Raw genomic sequence first — 16,476 nt, 5'->3', positions numbered from 1 at the left:
CAAACAAAAACACTAAAAGCACTTTAAAACATCTTTTTTTAAAAAAAAAGACTTTAAAACATATTAAAACAAAACTTCTTTAAAAACATCTTTAAAAAGCAACAACTTTAGAAACATTTTAACAAGCAATTCCAGCACGCTGCGTGAAGTCCTTTCCAATTCCACTATTCTGTGATTCTTCTGTCTTGTCCTAAACCTTCCAACATTCAACTTCATTGGATGTCCACAAGTTCTAGTTTAACGAGAGAAAGACAAACTTTTCTCTGCCCCTTTTTCTATGCCATGCATCATTTTATACACTTATATAGTATCTCCCCTGATTCTCCTTATCTCTAAACTAAAAAGGCCCAAATGATGCACTCTGTCCTCGTGGGGGATTTGCTCCATCCCCTTGATCATTTTGGTTGAACCTTTTTCCAACTCCACAACATCCTAAAATATTGTGAAGTGAGGGCATTTTCTCCCCGCTCCTTTCTGGTTTTATTTTTACGCCCTCTTTTGTTTTCAAGGAACATGCGTTTGAAAGCAGTCAAAAATATAAAGAAGGCAAGTACATCATTGAATTAGCTCACATGATCAAAGATAATGGCTGGGATTGAATGGCGAGGAGACCGTATGCCTGCAAGCCGAAAGAGAGAGAGAGAGAGTCGTCATGCAACCGAACATTTTATCTCTTAAAATAATAATATCTATGAGCGAGTGACTGACAGCCGCTTGGCTCCATGCATTTGGGGGCTGTTGTCATTGTGATCGTGTTGAGATGCTTCCTCGCACCCTCCTTTTCGCCATCCTGATCGACTTCCGTCTCTATGCTTTTGGTATCTGTTTGTAAGTCAAACTTCTGGTCAACTTCCCACCCCCTCCTCTTGTTTGCCCTCTGTGTTCTGGCATTGGATTGGGCTCAGTGCAAGCTGGTGGGGTTTTGGGGTGTTGTTTTTCATCCAAGGGTCCTGGCACATGGGAAGGAGCGCTGTCAGATATCAGGTGGGAGTTGCATAAGGCCTTCCCCCTCCCCCCGCTTGGCCTTTAAAAAAAAAAATCCTGATCAACAATGGCTTGAAACTTGAGGACCACAAAATATATATATATATATATATATATACACCTCATGGCTGTTACCCTCTCAGCATCTCAAAGACTGTCACCCAAAAGTCGTTGCTAGACACATCCCTGGACTGGTGCGTCTGTTCTTATTTTGGTTTGTCTGGAAGAGGTCACTTCGGACGTTTGTTTCTTGTACTAACCTTCGATTGAGAGGGAAGGTTTCAGAGTCCTTGGGGCTGAGCTCTCTTTCCTGCTCTTCTCCCCCCAACCCTATCTCTTGTTTCCTAGTGAATGGATCCACCCCAAATGCTGCAGTGGTGATCTTGGGACCTAAAGTTCTTAGCCGTGTTTTCCCCCGCGAGGGGCCTGGTGCGCGAAGTGGAGCCAGGCACTGCATCAAAAGCAAATTGGGGGTGTGGGGGAATACTTTTGAAGGGCGCAGATGGAGGCAAGAGGTGGTCCGTATCCTTACAGAGCTGCTGGCAACTTGCAGCCTCCTGACTACTCCGGGGTGGGGGGGTCTGACCCGTCCCGCTAGGGTGAAGGAAAGTGAACCTAGATCAGTCGTGCAAATTATAAGTTTGGCCATCTGCGCTCATTTTTTTTAAAGAGTCTTCTATAACAGCACAGTGGGGGGGGGAGTGTCTCTGCAGGTGACAAATAATTTGGCCACGTTTTTACACTTGGGGACCGTGTTTTGAGCGTGGGCAAGACTGGCAGCTTGGCTCTGTCCAGCTGTTGAGGCAAAGGACTGTTTATGGCCTTGTGATGGGGAAACCTGTGGCCCTCCAGATGTCGTTGGACTCCACCATGGGGGATGGTGGGAGTTGTAGTCCCAACAATATCTGGAGGGCCAACATTCTACCCTCCCTAATCCCCTGCTCTGAGAAAGTAGCCTTCCCTGCTGCATGCGAGAGATGGAGGAATGTCTCTATTTTTAGAAGAGGCATCCCCTCCTGAGAGAGGAGAATGCCTCTTAGAGCAGCCGCAGGGGTCCTGGGGGTCCCCAGGTGGTGTTGGACTCCCAACGCCCATCAGCCCCAGCCCACATGGCCAGTGATCATGGATGATGGATGTTGGAGTCCAGCAACATCTGCAGTCCTGAGGTTGACGAATGCTAGGGGTCTACATGCACCTTTCATCGCTGGCCTAGCTATTCAGCTACTCCTAGGAGAGGGGGGGAGAAAGTCAGCTCAGTGTAAGAGTTCACAAGCGTTGGCAGGTTTTGTTAGCTGGCCAAAATCACCCTTTCCAAGGAAATGGTGGTGGTGGATCTTAACTCCTGACATTGCGCTCGCTTTCAGCGCCAGTCTGAAAGCCACTAGGCCTCAGTTTTCACAGTACAAGGCCGGAGAGATTAAAAGAAATGGCTGTAGCCCTCGATCTGGCTAAAAATGTTGTTAAGATTTGCAGGCGCAAGGGAAGTATTACTAATTAGTGCTCTAGGTGGACAAAAGGGGCAGAGTTATGCACTGGGAGGGGGTTAGCCCCCTTCTTCTGAATCTCTCTTGTTTGCTTCCAGATCTCCATCTATTCAAATGGAGAGAGGGAACCACCGAGGAGGCTTTGAGGGGTGGGTTTTGAGAGTCGCGGGTGGTTCATAGCCCCCACCCAACCCAACCCCTTCTTTGCATTTCAATGCATGGCTGATCAAGGACACTGTGAATTTGTGTTCCGTCACAGAGCAGCCGGTGTTTGACAAGTAACATAAGCTTGTTTTTAACTGAATTAATTTGTACCCATCTAAATGAATCCTTTTCCGTCTTTTTTTTAAAAAAAACACTCTTTTTTTCTTCATTTGTTTATTAGCTTTATTTCTGGAAATCATGTTGGTTAATCTGCTCTGCAAAACCTGTCGCAATCTGGTGGCAGGAAAGAGATCTATATCCCACGTCTTGTCAGGGCAGGAGCTGGAAGGGGCGCCTGCTTTTAATGCCCGCGTCCCGTGCTGCCGTTTGGAGCTGTTTGTTCGGTTCCAATGGTTTTTGTGGCCTACATTTGGGATTTCTCTTCCTGTGTGGGAGATACTAACTCAGGTTAGCAGCAACAACAGGCCAAGTGCAAAATTCTCAGTTAAGGGGAGGTTAGTAAGCAAATAGAAAACAGCAAAAAAAGTTTTTTGTTTTCTAAAAATAAACCTCCACTTGCTCACTAAAGTCATTAGTTTACCAATTAATTGGCTTTAATGGTGCAAGATCAGTGCCTCCATAATTGTTGCTTGTACTAAAATGCTTTACAGGCCTTGTTCGATTCTGTAAGAGCGAATGGGGCACTGCGCTACCAACCTCAACTAGCCCTCCATCTTCCCACACTGGTTGCCAGTGTCTTCCTCTTCTTTAGGCATTAGGGTTGCTCTTGTAGAAGTCCCCAGGAAGGACGAAAGTAGAACTAGCCTTTACTTACTGTTTGATCTCCCTGCCTTTCCTCCCCAGTGTGCACCAGCCACCTTCCCCCAACGAGGTAGGCCCCCGTTCCCATTTTCCAGTCCAGACCTGAGGCTGTGTTCAACCAATGACTCCATGATTGAAAGGGTTGATTCAGGAATCCTGTTATTACCATGAGTAGCAGGCGCAAGAAGCATGCTTGCTACGGTCAACCTCCATGGTTTCTTTCCATTTTGGGGGCATCGATTTCTCCACGGGGGTGACATTCCTGAGTTGTCACACTTGCACATTAAAATGTCCCCATCCTCTGGGTGTGTGCTGTGCTATTCCTCCTAATAGTGCAATACCTAGCTTGGATCTGAGAAGCCCAGTCTCCAAAACTCACGTCCATTCTGTCCACTGTCACCAGTGTCCATTGTATATCTGGCAATACATCCCATAATTAGGTATGGCTGCAATCCATATTTTAGTCATTTGATTCTTGAACCATCCTTTAGGCAATTCCTTCAGAGACAATGTCTATTTTCTTGTGCTGCTAAAACTAACCTCAAGTGCTTCTTAACAACGTTAGGTTTTGCTGCTAACTCACCCATGACTTGCTGTTAGAATACACACTCGTTCTTGATATAAGGAAAGCGACCAAAGTTGTCCTGACCTAGGGATGGTGAACCTGTGGCTCTCCAGATATTGCTGGACTACAGCTCCCATCATCACTGGCCACACGGGCTGCTGGGAGTCAGAGTCCATCAGCATCTGGATGGCCACAAGGCCCCTTGCCTGACTCGGGCCTCAACTGCACTTTATATTTAAAGCAGTGTTATACCACTATAAACAGTCATGGCTTCCCCCTCCAAGAATCTTGGGAAGTGTAGTTTGTGCAGGGTGCTGAGAGTTGTTAGGAGAACCCTATTCCCTTCACAGAGCTGCAATTTCCAGAGTTCCCTGGGAAGAGGGATTGAATTGTAGCTCCGTGAGGAGAACGGGGTCTCCGTAACAACTCTCAGCACCCTTCACAAACTACAGTTCCAAGGATTCATTGTGTGTGTGTGTGGGGCGGGGGAACCACAACCATTTAAAATGGTACAACACTGCTTTAAATGTATAGTGAGGAGTGGCCTGTGTTTGTATGTTTAAAAAATACTGCATTCTAAAGCAATGACTTTTGGAAATGTGAGCTCTGTCTTTACAGCACAACCAAAGAACTTGGCCATTTTTCGTCCCCAACTCAGTTGAAAGGTGCCGTCACTTCCCGATGAGTACCAGGCTGCTGGGGTTAGCCTTTGTCTCCTGGATTGGAGGTACAACAGGTAGAGTAAAAGTGAGCATTGCGTTGCAGGGGTTGAAGTTCTCTCCTAATCCTGAGGACTAGAACTAATGCCGTTTTGCTAAATCTTACACATTCTAGATGGAAATGCCGTCCATATCTCCCAGTGAGCAACCCTTGGCTGATAGAAAGGTTGGGTATTTAATTACAGCCCTCTGCCTCCCATAATTTGGTAGGGTTATATCACTCTCCCCATTCCCCCCCCCTCTATTTGGGGGAACTGTGTGGGTTCCTGATTCATATATAAAATAAGATTCTGATGATGATACATACATACCATACAAAGCAGTATCTTGTGATGTATATACTTTTGATGTAAATGATAATTTATTTTAAAAAATAACATACCTGGTGCTTACTACCCACCCCCAGGTCAGACCCCCGAAAACACTTGTGTGTGTTACAGTTTTGAATTGTTAAGATCCTTTTTTCGCTATCTCTTGCAAGCTGTTCTTCAAAGGGAAATAATACCGCTATTTAGATTACTGTTAGGCCTGTTTATTTGCAAGGAGTTAGGCTCAAATCAAGCAAGGAGTTGGCCTTAAGCAGGGCAGGAAAAATAAAGCAAGCAAGTTCTACAGCTAGTGACAATTCCCATTGGACCTTGTATGGAGGCAAGGTTTCATTTTTAAGTTTGTTAATAACTTCAGGGACACGAGCTAATTCGCATTCTTGAAGGTAGAGACAGATGTTGAAATATTTCCTTGCTTTGGGACTTCCATTAGAGTGCCCAGAGACTGCTAACTGTGCTGCTAACCTGCATGGTGCTATTGCAAAGCTTGTGTCATTTGTCTTTTTAAAGTCGCTATCTCTTGGAGTCTGCTCCTCAAGTTTCTAGCCCTTACAGATCCAGAGAGAAGCTTGGAAAACACGCCTGTATGATACAATGGACAGGGTGTGTAGGATTGAATCAGGGGAACATTAGCCAGCATGGCCAGTGGTATGGCAGATCATGGGAACTGTAGTCCAACAACCTCTAGGGGGCCCACAGATGTTCCCCCAGCCTGGCCACTGGCAGAACAGCCCCCCCGGTGAAATTGTGCTCCTTCCACTTGCCCCAGAGAAGCCCATCTCTTGCGTGTCTCTGCATGAGTCCCTGTTCAGTGTGTGCCTCCTGACTGGAAAAGAGGTGCATCAGGTAGCCTTTTAGTTAGACTCACAGGGTCCTTTTTAATTATTTAATTTCTTGCAGCACACTGGCCTTTCCCTCTTGACAGGTAAAGACAGGTCCTGATGCACAATGTGGAAATCATTTATTTGCAGGGCTTGCAAAACTGTCAATGATTTATGTTATTGTTATATGCCGGGGGTGGGGGGAGATGGACAGGGAGAGAGTAGGAAAGAAGTCAGCATTTACATTTTCTGCCTTGGGTGCCACCAAATGTATTGGGTCACTTCGGTCTGCATCTGCACATGGAGGCTTCCTCTGAGCTAGACCAAAGAATCGATTTCAGAGCTCCTTCGTGGCCTCGAGGTTGCTTTAGCACTACTCACAGGTGGGTGTCCTCCAGCCACACAGATGAATCTCTTGATTCCGTGATTTCCGTAAGTCTCTGTGTTACCAGGGTGGCTGTGTGCAGCAGCCTAATTCAGTAAGGCTAATAATTTGAGGCAAACAAGTTGGCAACATAAGAGTGTCACTTTTTCATCTCTATTGGCACAAGCTTCTTCTGTTTGTATCATCATAAGCGGGTCTGAATGTGCATGAGAGCCTCCAGTTTTAGGCTTTCGGGGTGAGGGGCAGGAGATTCTGACAGGTGAAAAGGCACAGGATCAGGACCAGGAATAAAAGATGGCAACCTCCGATTCTATCCAGCCAGGCTCTTCAAATTGCAGAGCTTTTGTAGTTCTAGATTCTGGTGAAGAGTTTACATCTCCGGCAATGATGGCCTCAGTCTGTTGTCTGCTTCCTGCCTGCTTCCTTTCCTTAGATTTTTCCGTAAATCTCCAAGTGGACCAACAGCACAAATTATTGGAAATCTGTTGTTCTTTATGGTTGCATAATTCCCCCCCCCCACGTGTGTTAGAGTTTTTCCCCAAACGAAGATAATTATGTATTAAACCTACATTTCATTGTATCATTTCACTGGTGAGGAAGGATTGCATTCCCCTCTCCCCTCTGAGCCATTCTCTGTGAAAGAAATGGATGGATAAGTGAAGAAATGCTTTACTTTGCCTACTGAAACATTTTGGAATAATTGTGTGTTGCTTTTCAGGAATATATATATATATAATTTAAGAGAAAGAAAGCAGAGAGCTGGAAAGCTGTTGAAGAAACAGAAAACAAATGGTTTTTAACTTTAAATAAAACTGCACACGGAAAGAGTGAGTAAAATAGCATTATGGGTAAGGTACAATGGGCACCTTAATGCTTTCTTTAAACGAAGCGACAATATTTCCAATACCAGCCTGTCGTGTGGATGCCCTTGTGTTTACAAACTGCGTATAATTATTTCTTGGGTTTATGTTGTTTGTATGTTATTTGTGGGTTTTTTTTCATATTCTTCAGGTTTTGCTTCAGTAATAAACGTGTAATTGTTTGAGGTTTTATTTCTGGATTTTTGTCTTTGCCCTCGTCGAAATGTGTTTGTATATTGTACATAGTACTTCAGTATTAGAAGGAAGCATTGTTTGTCCTGTTTACGATATGTGTTGGTGCTCATTTGAAAGAAAAAATAAAAGTTTTCCAATATTAAAAAGCCACAGCTCTGTGGGAGTGGTAATTATTCACACTCACCCTCCCCTAGTCTTTATTACTAAAAACACAGCATCTGAATGTAATCCAATGCAATGTATCAAAAATCCAAAGGAAGCAATAAAATAGATTCCCAGAGGGTATACCCAAAATTATTATTATGTCAACAGCCGCTTGATATGTAGACATGTGTCTACATATCCTTTGTGTATCCTTTGGCCCTCTGGACACTGCTGAACTACAACTCCCATCAACCCTGGCAAGCATGGCCAGCAGCCAGGGATGATGGAAATTGTAGTTCAGCAAAATCTGGAGCGGCAAAGCTAGAGTTCCCTGGGAAGAGGGATTGATTGTTAAACCACTCAGAAATGTGGCTCTGTGGGGGAAATGGAGGCCTCCTAACAACTCTCAGTGCCCTTAACAAATTACAGTTCCCAGAATCCTTTGGGATAAACCAGGACTGTTTAAATGTCTGGTGCTGATGGGGCCCCAGGCCTGGTTTGAAGAGACCAATAGCTGCACTCCAAAGGCCAGATAAGTTAGCCTCCTCCCCACTACACAAACACACATTTTTATTTTTGGCCCACAGAGGATCTTCATTCTCAGTCATCTGCTCTATAGCTTTTGTGTTTCCATGACTGCAGGAAAAAGAGAAGCCTCCTTGGGAGCGCTTGGCCTCCGCACTGTTTCCATGGTGATGGAAGATAACTTGCCACTGGGGCTTCACCTGGTCTAGACTCTCCAAAAAATGTGAACATATCGGAGAGAGAAACTAAGCACCCCGATGGTGATGAGAACTGATCAAAAGGAGAAAAAAAGCTGTGTGCGTGAGAAGGAGGGGGATTTGAATCTGGGTCTTTCCTAATCCTAGCCAAAAACTAACTGCTACCTCGGCTTCTAAATGTGTTCTTCCAGGCTACATAGCCCAGTCATAGAGCATCTGCTTTGCATGCAGACGGTCCTGGGTTCAATCCATGGCATCTCTAAGTAGGGCTTGGCATGTCCCCTGTCTGGAACCCTGCTGCCGGTCAGTGTAGACAATACTGAGCTAGGTGGACCACTGGTCTGACTCTGTATAAGGCAGCTTTCTATGTTTCTAATTAAATCAGCCCTTAATTCTGAACCCTGAGGATTGGCATCATGCTTTATTTTCAGCTCAGTAGCACAGCATCTGGTTGGCATGCTGACAGTCCTAGGTTCAGGGCGCAGCATCTCCAGACAGGGCCGGCAGAGACCCCTTGGCTGATATCCCGAAGAGCCACTGCCAGTCAGTGTAGACAGTACTGAGGTAGGTGGAAAATTGTCTGTCTTGGTTTAAGGCAAAAAATAGATACCCTTGTGTTGGGGGTTTATGGGCCGATGGACTGTGAGGGTGTGTTGTGATTGGGGAACAGACGTGTGTGTAAAACGTCCGTCCTGTATAAGAATCTCCTTTTTCGTGGACATCTCGGGACACAAACCCGGCGTAAGAGCCTCAGTGCCTGCATGGAATGGCGAGCAAGGGTTCACTTCTGTTCCTCTTGTCACAGAACATCCAAGGCTGCTGACCAGGCCAATAAAGGGTTGAAGTGGATTAATCGTGTATCGTTCCGCATATGAAACTGCTTTATACCGAATCAGACCATTGGTCTGTCTTGCCCTCACCCAGCCTTTACTTTGACCGGTAGCTGCTCTCCGGGATATCTATCAGAAGTTGTCGCTCCCCTGCTGTTTTAGAGATGAGGGAGAAAGTTGCTTTAAAGGCAAAACTACCTTATCCGCACTTATACAGCACTGTGGATGGTGTAGATTTTCAGAAGAGTTTCTAATGTGCCTTGAAACTCGGGAGCGTGTACTAACACTCCAAGGGCTATTTCTGCTTGAGATCTTTTCGAGATGTAGGCTTCAGGGTATAAATAGCACACTGGGCTATTTTTTTCTCAGGATAAGGCACTGCTCGACGACATGCCTTGCAGAGAGCAGCTGCAACAGAGAGGTCGCTTAGAGGGCATTGTGTCCCGCGGTTCACAGACCAAGTGCCAAAAACAATCTCTTAAGGAAACTGGGGAAGGTTTACCAGTATTTATTTGCAAGCATTATAGGTGGGGCTGCCTGCTCCCTTTGCCCCCCCCCAATCATTCTAAATTTGGCACCAAGGTGGCTTGAATTCTGTGTTTGCAAACATGTCTACACCATACATTTTAAACTGATTTCCAAGTCGGTTTAACTGTCAAGGGGAAAGGCTGCAGCCAGGGTGGAGCCAGGGTAGGCTGGTTCATTAGCGCAAATGGGGTGTTGCCACACCAACCTCAATCTGCTCTCAGCCAGCCCCCACCTGCCTGCCTTCTTAGTCGCTGCCAGTCGAGGGGGTGGCACCGGCTGTCAGCTTCCTCCCCGCTCTCCCTGTTGCCCCTTGTAGAAGTCAGCAGAGACGAGTTGACTCTGTCATTGGCTCGAGCTCCCATCAGCCCCATCAGGTTGATGAAGTCTGGCGTAAACAGTACTGAGTTAGCAGGGCCAATGCTCCTGTATATCTAGGCCATAATGCCTGACCAAGGACTCTTGGGATTTTTTAGCTCTGATAAGGCTATTGGTGGTTACTAGCCATGATGGTTATGCTCTTCTTCCACAGTCAGAGGCAGTATGCTTCTGAAAACCAGTGGCTGGAAGCTGCAGCAGGGGAGAGCGCTGTTGCGCTTGGGTCCTGCTTGTGGGCTTCCCAGAAGAGGCATCTGGTTGGCCACGGCGAGAGCAGGATGCCAGACTAGATGGGCCACTGGCCTAATCCAGCAGCCAGGCTCTTCTTACGTTCTTACAAATTTGTAGTAAGAATTTTCTGCACCTTGACACAATTATACTTTATTTTATGTAGGCCAGGGATGGGGAACCAACGGCCTTCCAGATGTTCCTGGCCTCTAGTTTCCATCAGCCCTGAACAGCACAGCCAGTGGTCAGGAATGACGGGCATTGGAGTCCAGCAACATCTGGAGGGCGACGCGTCCCCTATCCTTGGTATAGGCAGCTGCCTTGTGCCTGGTATCCTCGTCTGTCCACCTAGCCCAGTACCTTTTGTTCTGAATGGCACCAGCTCTCCAGGGTTTCAGACAGTGGCTTATACAGTATCTCTAGTGCAGGGGCAGCCAATGCAGTGTCCTCCAGATGCTGTTACTTGATTACAACTCTCTGTATCTCTAGTGCAGGGGCAGCCAACGCAGTGTCCTCCAGATGTTACTGGATTACAACTCCCATTATCCCAGACTGTCTGTGTTGGAATTGCTTTTTAATATGTTTTTAAATCTTCTCTCTCTCTCTCTCTTTTACATGCTTTTAATCTTTCTTTTTAAAAAAAGCTTTTTGAAAGCTTTTTTAGGAAATGTTTTTAAATATGTTTTATTTTAATGTATTTTAAAGTCTTTTCATTATTTTTAAGGTGTCTTTAGTGCTTTTGTTTGCCGCCCTGGGCTCCTGCTGGGAGGAAGGGTGGGGTATAAATCAAATAAATAAATAAATTATCCCTGACCGTTGGCCATGCTGGCAGAGATGAATGGGAGTGGTAGTCCAACATGTGGTACCACGTTGACAGCCCCTGCTTGAAGAGGAGGGGCTGCTGTTTGGTGGCAAAGCACCCAATTTTAATCAAACAGCCCCAGGCACCCCCAATTATAAATGCATCAAGTAGCAGTTAATGTTTTGTTTCGTTTAAAGGAAAATATTCTGTGCTTAGCAGGTGAAAATCTTGATAGCTGCTCTCTCTATATATCCACTCAGGCAATACTGTTGCATGACCTAAGGATGCCAGCCTTACCATCAGTGGCTATTTCCCTGCTTCTCCTCCTCCAATGCACTATATGCCATCATTTGCCAACAATGCCCTTATGCTGTCTGCAATGGTCAGTCTCTATACAAGAGAAGAAATAGACATAAAATCTAGGTGGTGATGGCAACAGTCATAAACCAGTCGGCAAAGATTTCAATCTCCCGACCAGGTAACTCTGCTATTGCCAAAAAGTCACTGTGCTTTAATGAAATCATTTCACAGGGAGAGAGAGCCTGGCATGAAACTGAATGAGAATTCATTTTGCATATTTGATCTGATTGGTGTTGGACTCAGTCGAGACCCACTACAAGTGATGAATTAGTACAGCAAAACTGAGAACATTGTGTTGTCACCACTTAGCTGTTGCATTTGACTTCTTGCGTCGTACGTTTCGGGTCTTTTCAGATCCACTGTTCGCATCTAATGAAATGGGGGGGAGGGTCTACTCCACAAACGCTTATGTCACAATAAATCTGTTGTTAAGTCTTTAAATGCCAAAATTCTCTTTCTTATTGAAGCCAGAGGCTTTTTTTAATGTTTATTTAAAATGAATACGTGTGTAGCTATTTCAATCAAACAAATCTTCACTGACGTATACAGGCATCTTCTTTCAAAGAGCTGTGGCCGCCCCCTGCCCTAGCAGATTGCTGGAGAATTTCCTCCTGCACCTGTTCCAGTCACACTGTGCTATTTCGGAGGCAGGTGGGATCGCTTCCCATTCAGCTGTACCGCTTTGCGCCGGCTGTTGGTGCATTTTGAACCCCTCATAGATGAGTACATATTTCCAAGAGCTAAGCCCTTCGATCCTGTTACAGACTCCAGCTATCAGGAAGTTCGTATCTGGAGCTGGTAGTCAGTGCAGCCGTATATCTCTCTATTCAGAAGTAAGTCCCATAAAGTTCAAAGAGGCTTACTCCTAGGTAAGTGTGTATAGCAGGAATAGGGAACCTGTGGCCTGCCTGATGTTGCTGGACTACAACTTCAATCGTTCCTAACAATTAGGCGTGCTGGCTGGGGCTGACGGGAGGTGTAGTCCAGTTACAGAGTGGGGGTTCCCAAACTGTGGCCCATGAGCTTCATTCAGGTGGTCTGCGATATCTGCATTCAGTGTTCATAGTTATTTTTAATTCTGTGGCATGCAGATTGTAATGCAATAAAAGAAAAAAACACAAAAATACAGTTCAAAATTGTACAGCATCTAGCACGGCACATTACAATGGCTACAACAGGCAGAAAAATCATTTAAGTGGTCTGGCAGGAGCCGCAGCACTATTTAAGTGGTCCATGGGGAAAAAAAAGGTCGGGGACCCCTGAGCAGAGCTTGGAAAAGTTACGTTTTTTGAACTACAACTCCCATCAGCCCCAGCTAGCATGGTGCTGGCTGGGGCTGATGGGAGATGTAGTTCAAAAAAGTAACTTTTCCAAGCTCTGCCCCTGAGTTAGGGGTGGGGCATCTGCCTTGCATGCAGAAGGTCCCAAGCTCAATCCCTGTCACCTTCTGGTAGGCCTGGGTGACTTTCCTGCCTGAACCGTGGAGAGCTGCTGCCAGTCAGTGTAGACAGTACTGAGCTAGATGGACCAATGGTCTGATTCATTATAAAGCAGCTTTCTATGTCCCTATCATCTGGAGGGCCAGAGATATCCCATGCCTGATGCACAGGATTGCAATCTAAATCTGCCAGCTTTTAAAACACAGTTTTTTAAAAAAAAATTCTTAGAAGCCACCTTTGATTCCATAAGGGGGCATATATCCCCACCATACATTTAAAGCACATTTAAGACACATGCCTCCCCCCAACCCCAAAGAATAATGGGAAGTGTAGTGCACTCCTTGCAGAGCTATAGTTCCCAGCACTTTTAACCCCTTTAACTACGCTAGTGAGGATCGATCCTGGGACCTCCTACATGCAAAGCATATGCTCCAACCACTGAGCCACACAGCCAGTCCCCCTAGTTTTGGGCTGTAAGAAATATAATGTGTTACGAGCTGAGGTTTCCCCCCAAAGGGAGCCCAGGGTGGCAAACAAACATTAAGAATTTGTAAAAAGAGAACATCTTAAAAACTTCTTACAAAAACAATTCCAATGCAGATGGAGACTGGGATAAGGTATCTACTTAAAAACGGAAAGTTGAAAAAGGAAGGTCTTCAGTAGGCACTGAAAAGATAACAGAGATGGCGCCTGCCTAATGTTTAAGAGGAGGGAATTCCAAAGGGGTCAGTGTCACAACACTAAAGGTCCGCTTCCTATGTTGTGCGGAAAAAACCTCCTGATGAGATGGTATCTGCAGGAGGCCCTCACCTGCAGAGCGCAGTGATCGACTGGGTATATAAGGGGTAAGACGATCTTTCAGGCATCCTGGTCCAAGCTGTATAGGGCTTTGTGCAAACAGTTGCAGAAATGCTGGATGTGAAGAAGCCAGAGGTGGCAGGCTGCAAATCACCCAGGTGAATGGCCCCAAGGGATGCACAGGATAGTTCTTTTGGTAGCGCAGCACGGAGGTGAACAGACAGAGCCCTTTTCTATTGCCTACTCTCTTGTCTGAACAGATGTTACTTTTTATTGTCTAGAAAAGGGGCCAAGGCTGGCTGCTGCTTTTGTCTTTGCTGAGCTACTGATGCATAAAGAGAACTCTGGAGAAACATGAAGCCTGGATGTGGTGGAGTGAGGGGTGGACGGAGAGGAGAGACGCAATGAAACGCCGACCTGCTGTTCCATATGGCACCAACGAAGCCCAGAAAATGTTTTTGGTGTTAAGCGTCACCTTGCCCTCAACTCTATAGAACAGGAATGGGGAACTTGGTGCCCTCCAGCCAGTGGCTCCGTGTCAGTCAGGCAATGGAATCCACTCCGGTTTTTAGTCCGGCCTTTCGAGGAGCTGTCCAAAGTGCTTAATGCCCCACTGACATGAAGCCACCAGCCACCTCTGCGATGTGCAGACGGTAAAGAGAGTTTGTACTGTAGTGATTAAAATGTCAGACCTGGGAGGCCAGGGTCTCCCCTAGTTTTTGTGGCTTTCTTATAAAGGCACAGCTGCATCAACCAACTGAAAAGTTGGCAACCCTGGAATGTATAGTAAGCTGTAGGTACATGCATGGTACATGCTCTGGTAACCTCACGTTTGGATTACTGTAATGCGCTTTACGTAGGGCTACCTTTGAAGACAGTTCGGAAGCTACAACTAGTGCAAAATGCGGCGGCCGGATTGCTGACAAGGACCAAGCGGTCCGAGCATATAACACCTGTTCTGGCCAGCTTGCACTGGTTGCCAATATGTTTCCGGGCTAGATTCAAAGTGTTGGTATTAACCTATAAAGCCTTATACGGTGCGGGACCACGATACCTTGCGGAACGCCTCTTCCGATATGAACCGGCCCGTGCACTACGTTCTGCTACGAAGGCCCTCCTCCGGGTTCCAACTCACAGGGAGGCCCAGAGGGTGATGACAAGATGTAGGGCCTTCTCAGTGGTGGCCCCCGAACTATGGAACAGTCTCCCCGAGGAAGTACGCCTGGCGCCGACTCTGCTCTCCTTCCGGCGCCAGGTCAAAACCTTCCTATTCTCTGAAGCATTTTAAGTTACACTGATTTACTTTTTAAAATGTTTATTGTATTGGATTGATGATTGTATTTTAGTATTATTTTGTTATTCATTGTATTTTTATGCTATTTTATGTTCACCGCCCAAAGAGCTATTGCTAGTCGGGCGGTATATAAATTTAATAAATAAATAAATAAAATAAATAAATTAATAAATTATAATTCCCAGGATCCTTTTGGGGAAGCCACGACTGTTTATAACATTATAATACTGCTTTAACTGTATTGTGCAGCTAGGGGCCACAGACTTGTGCAGGGCTGGCCTTGTCGTGAGGCAGAAGCCCCAGGTGACAGATGCTCGGGGAGGTGGGCAAGAAGTGAGAAAGATGTTGAAGAACAGGGCAGTGTGGCCTGTTCACTGCCTGGCCTGGTGCTGGGGACAGGGGAGAAATTCAAATCGATTCACATCTAAAGGTGAACCTACCTAGGCTAATTCACTCTTCCCAAAACAATTCCCAAACCTAAACACAGTATCCTTTGAAATCTGTGCTTCTCTGAATTGTGCGAGGCAGTTCTTCAGCACAGTGAAAATATTGTTGTTGTTGTTTAAATGTATATCCCGCCCTTCCTCCCAGTAGGAGCCCAGAGCAGAAAACAAAAACGCTACAATTGCTCCTGCTGGGAGGAAGGGCGGGATATAAATCAAATAATTAGTAAATAAAATAAAACACTCCAAAATCATAAAAACAGACGTTAAAATAAAAACATCTTTAACATATTAAAACAAAACATCTTTTAAAACATATTTTTTAAAAACACCTTAAAAAGCAATTCCAATACAGACGCAGACTGGGGTAAGGTCTCTACTTAAGAGGACAGTCTTCAGTAGGCGCTGAAAAGATAACAGAGATGGCGCCTGTCTAATATTTAAGGGGAGGGAATTCCAAAGGGTTGGTGCCACTACACCTGAGGTCCGCTTCCTGTGTTGTGTGGAACGGACCTCCCGATAAGATGGTACCTGCAGGAGGCCCTCACCTGCAGAGCACAGCGATTGACTGGGTATATAAGGGGTAAGACAATCTTTCAGGTATCCTGGTCCCAAGCTGTATAGGACTTTGTACACCAAAACCAGAACCTTGAACTTGGCCCAGTAGCTAATGGGCAGCCAGTGCAATTCTTTCAGCCGCGGGGTGACATGTTGGCGATACCCTGCCCCAGTGAACAGTTGCGCCGCCACATTTTGCACCAGCTTCCAGACCAACCTCAAGGGCAGCCCCACATAGAGCGCATTACAATAACCCAACCTGGAGGTTACCAGTGCATGGACAACAGTGGTCAGGCTATCCTGGTCCAGAAACGGCTGCATCTGTCTTACCAGCCAAAGGAGGTAAAATGCACTCCCAGCCACTGAGGTCACCTGGGCCTCTAGCAATAAATATGGATCCAGGAGCACCCCCAGACTACGGACCTGCTCTTTTTAAAAATACAAAGCATGTATAAAACCACACAGAAATTTAAAAATACAAAAACATACATATATTGCTGAAAACAACATGCAAATGGATTCTATGTGGGGAAATTGCTTTGCAAAAATGTGCCCATTAGGGAAAATTGCTTACAAAAAAAGTGTCGCTTAGGAGAGATTTGCACTCAAATCCTGATGAATCTTCATGAGGACCAAAGCAAAAATCCACA

General features: G+C 45.7%; 1 protein-coding gene across 4 annotated transcripts in view; it reads left to right on the top strand.

Annotated features, from left to right (window-relative positions):
* YPEL2 (yippee like 2) overlaps positions 1–7,408 on the top strand; it is a 45,329-nt gene extending 37,921 nt beyond the window's left edge. For all 4 annotated transcript variants that reach the window (XM_061605019.1, XM_061605018.1, XM_061605015.1 and 1 more), the window contains one exon: positions 510–7,408. In XM_061605019.1, the coding sequence (XP_061461003.1) occupies positions 510–599 (90 nt within the window). In that variant the 3' untranslated portion in view covers positions 600–7,408. The remainder of the gene's footprint in view (positions 1–509) is intronic.
* The last annotated feature ends 9,068 nt before the right edge of the window (positions 7,409–16,476 follow it).

Source organism: Rhineura floridana, chromosome 21 (genome assembly GCF_030035675.1).
Source record: "Rhineura floridana isolate rRhiFlo1 chromosome 21, rRhiFlo1.hap2, whole genome shotgun sequence".
Taxonomy (NCBI): Eukaryota; Metazoa; Chordata; class Lepidosauria; order Squamata; family Rhineuridae; genus Rhineura; species Rhineura floridana.
This window is presented reverse-complemented; position numbering and strand designations above follow the sequence as displayed.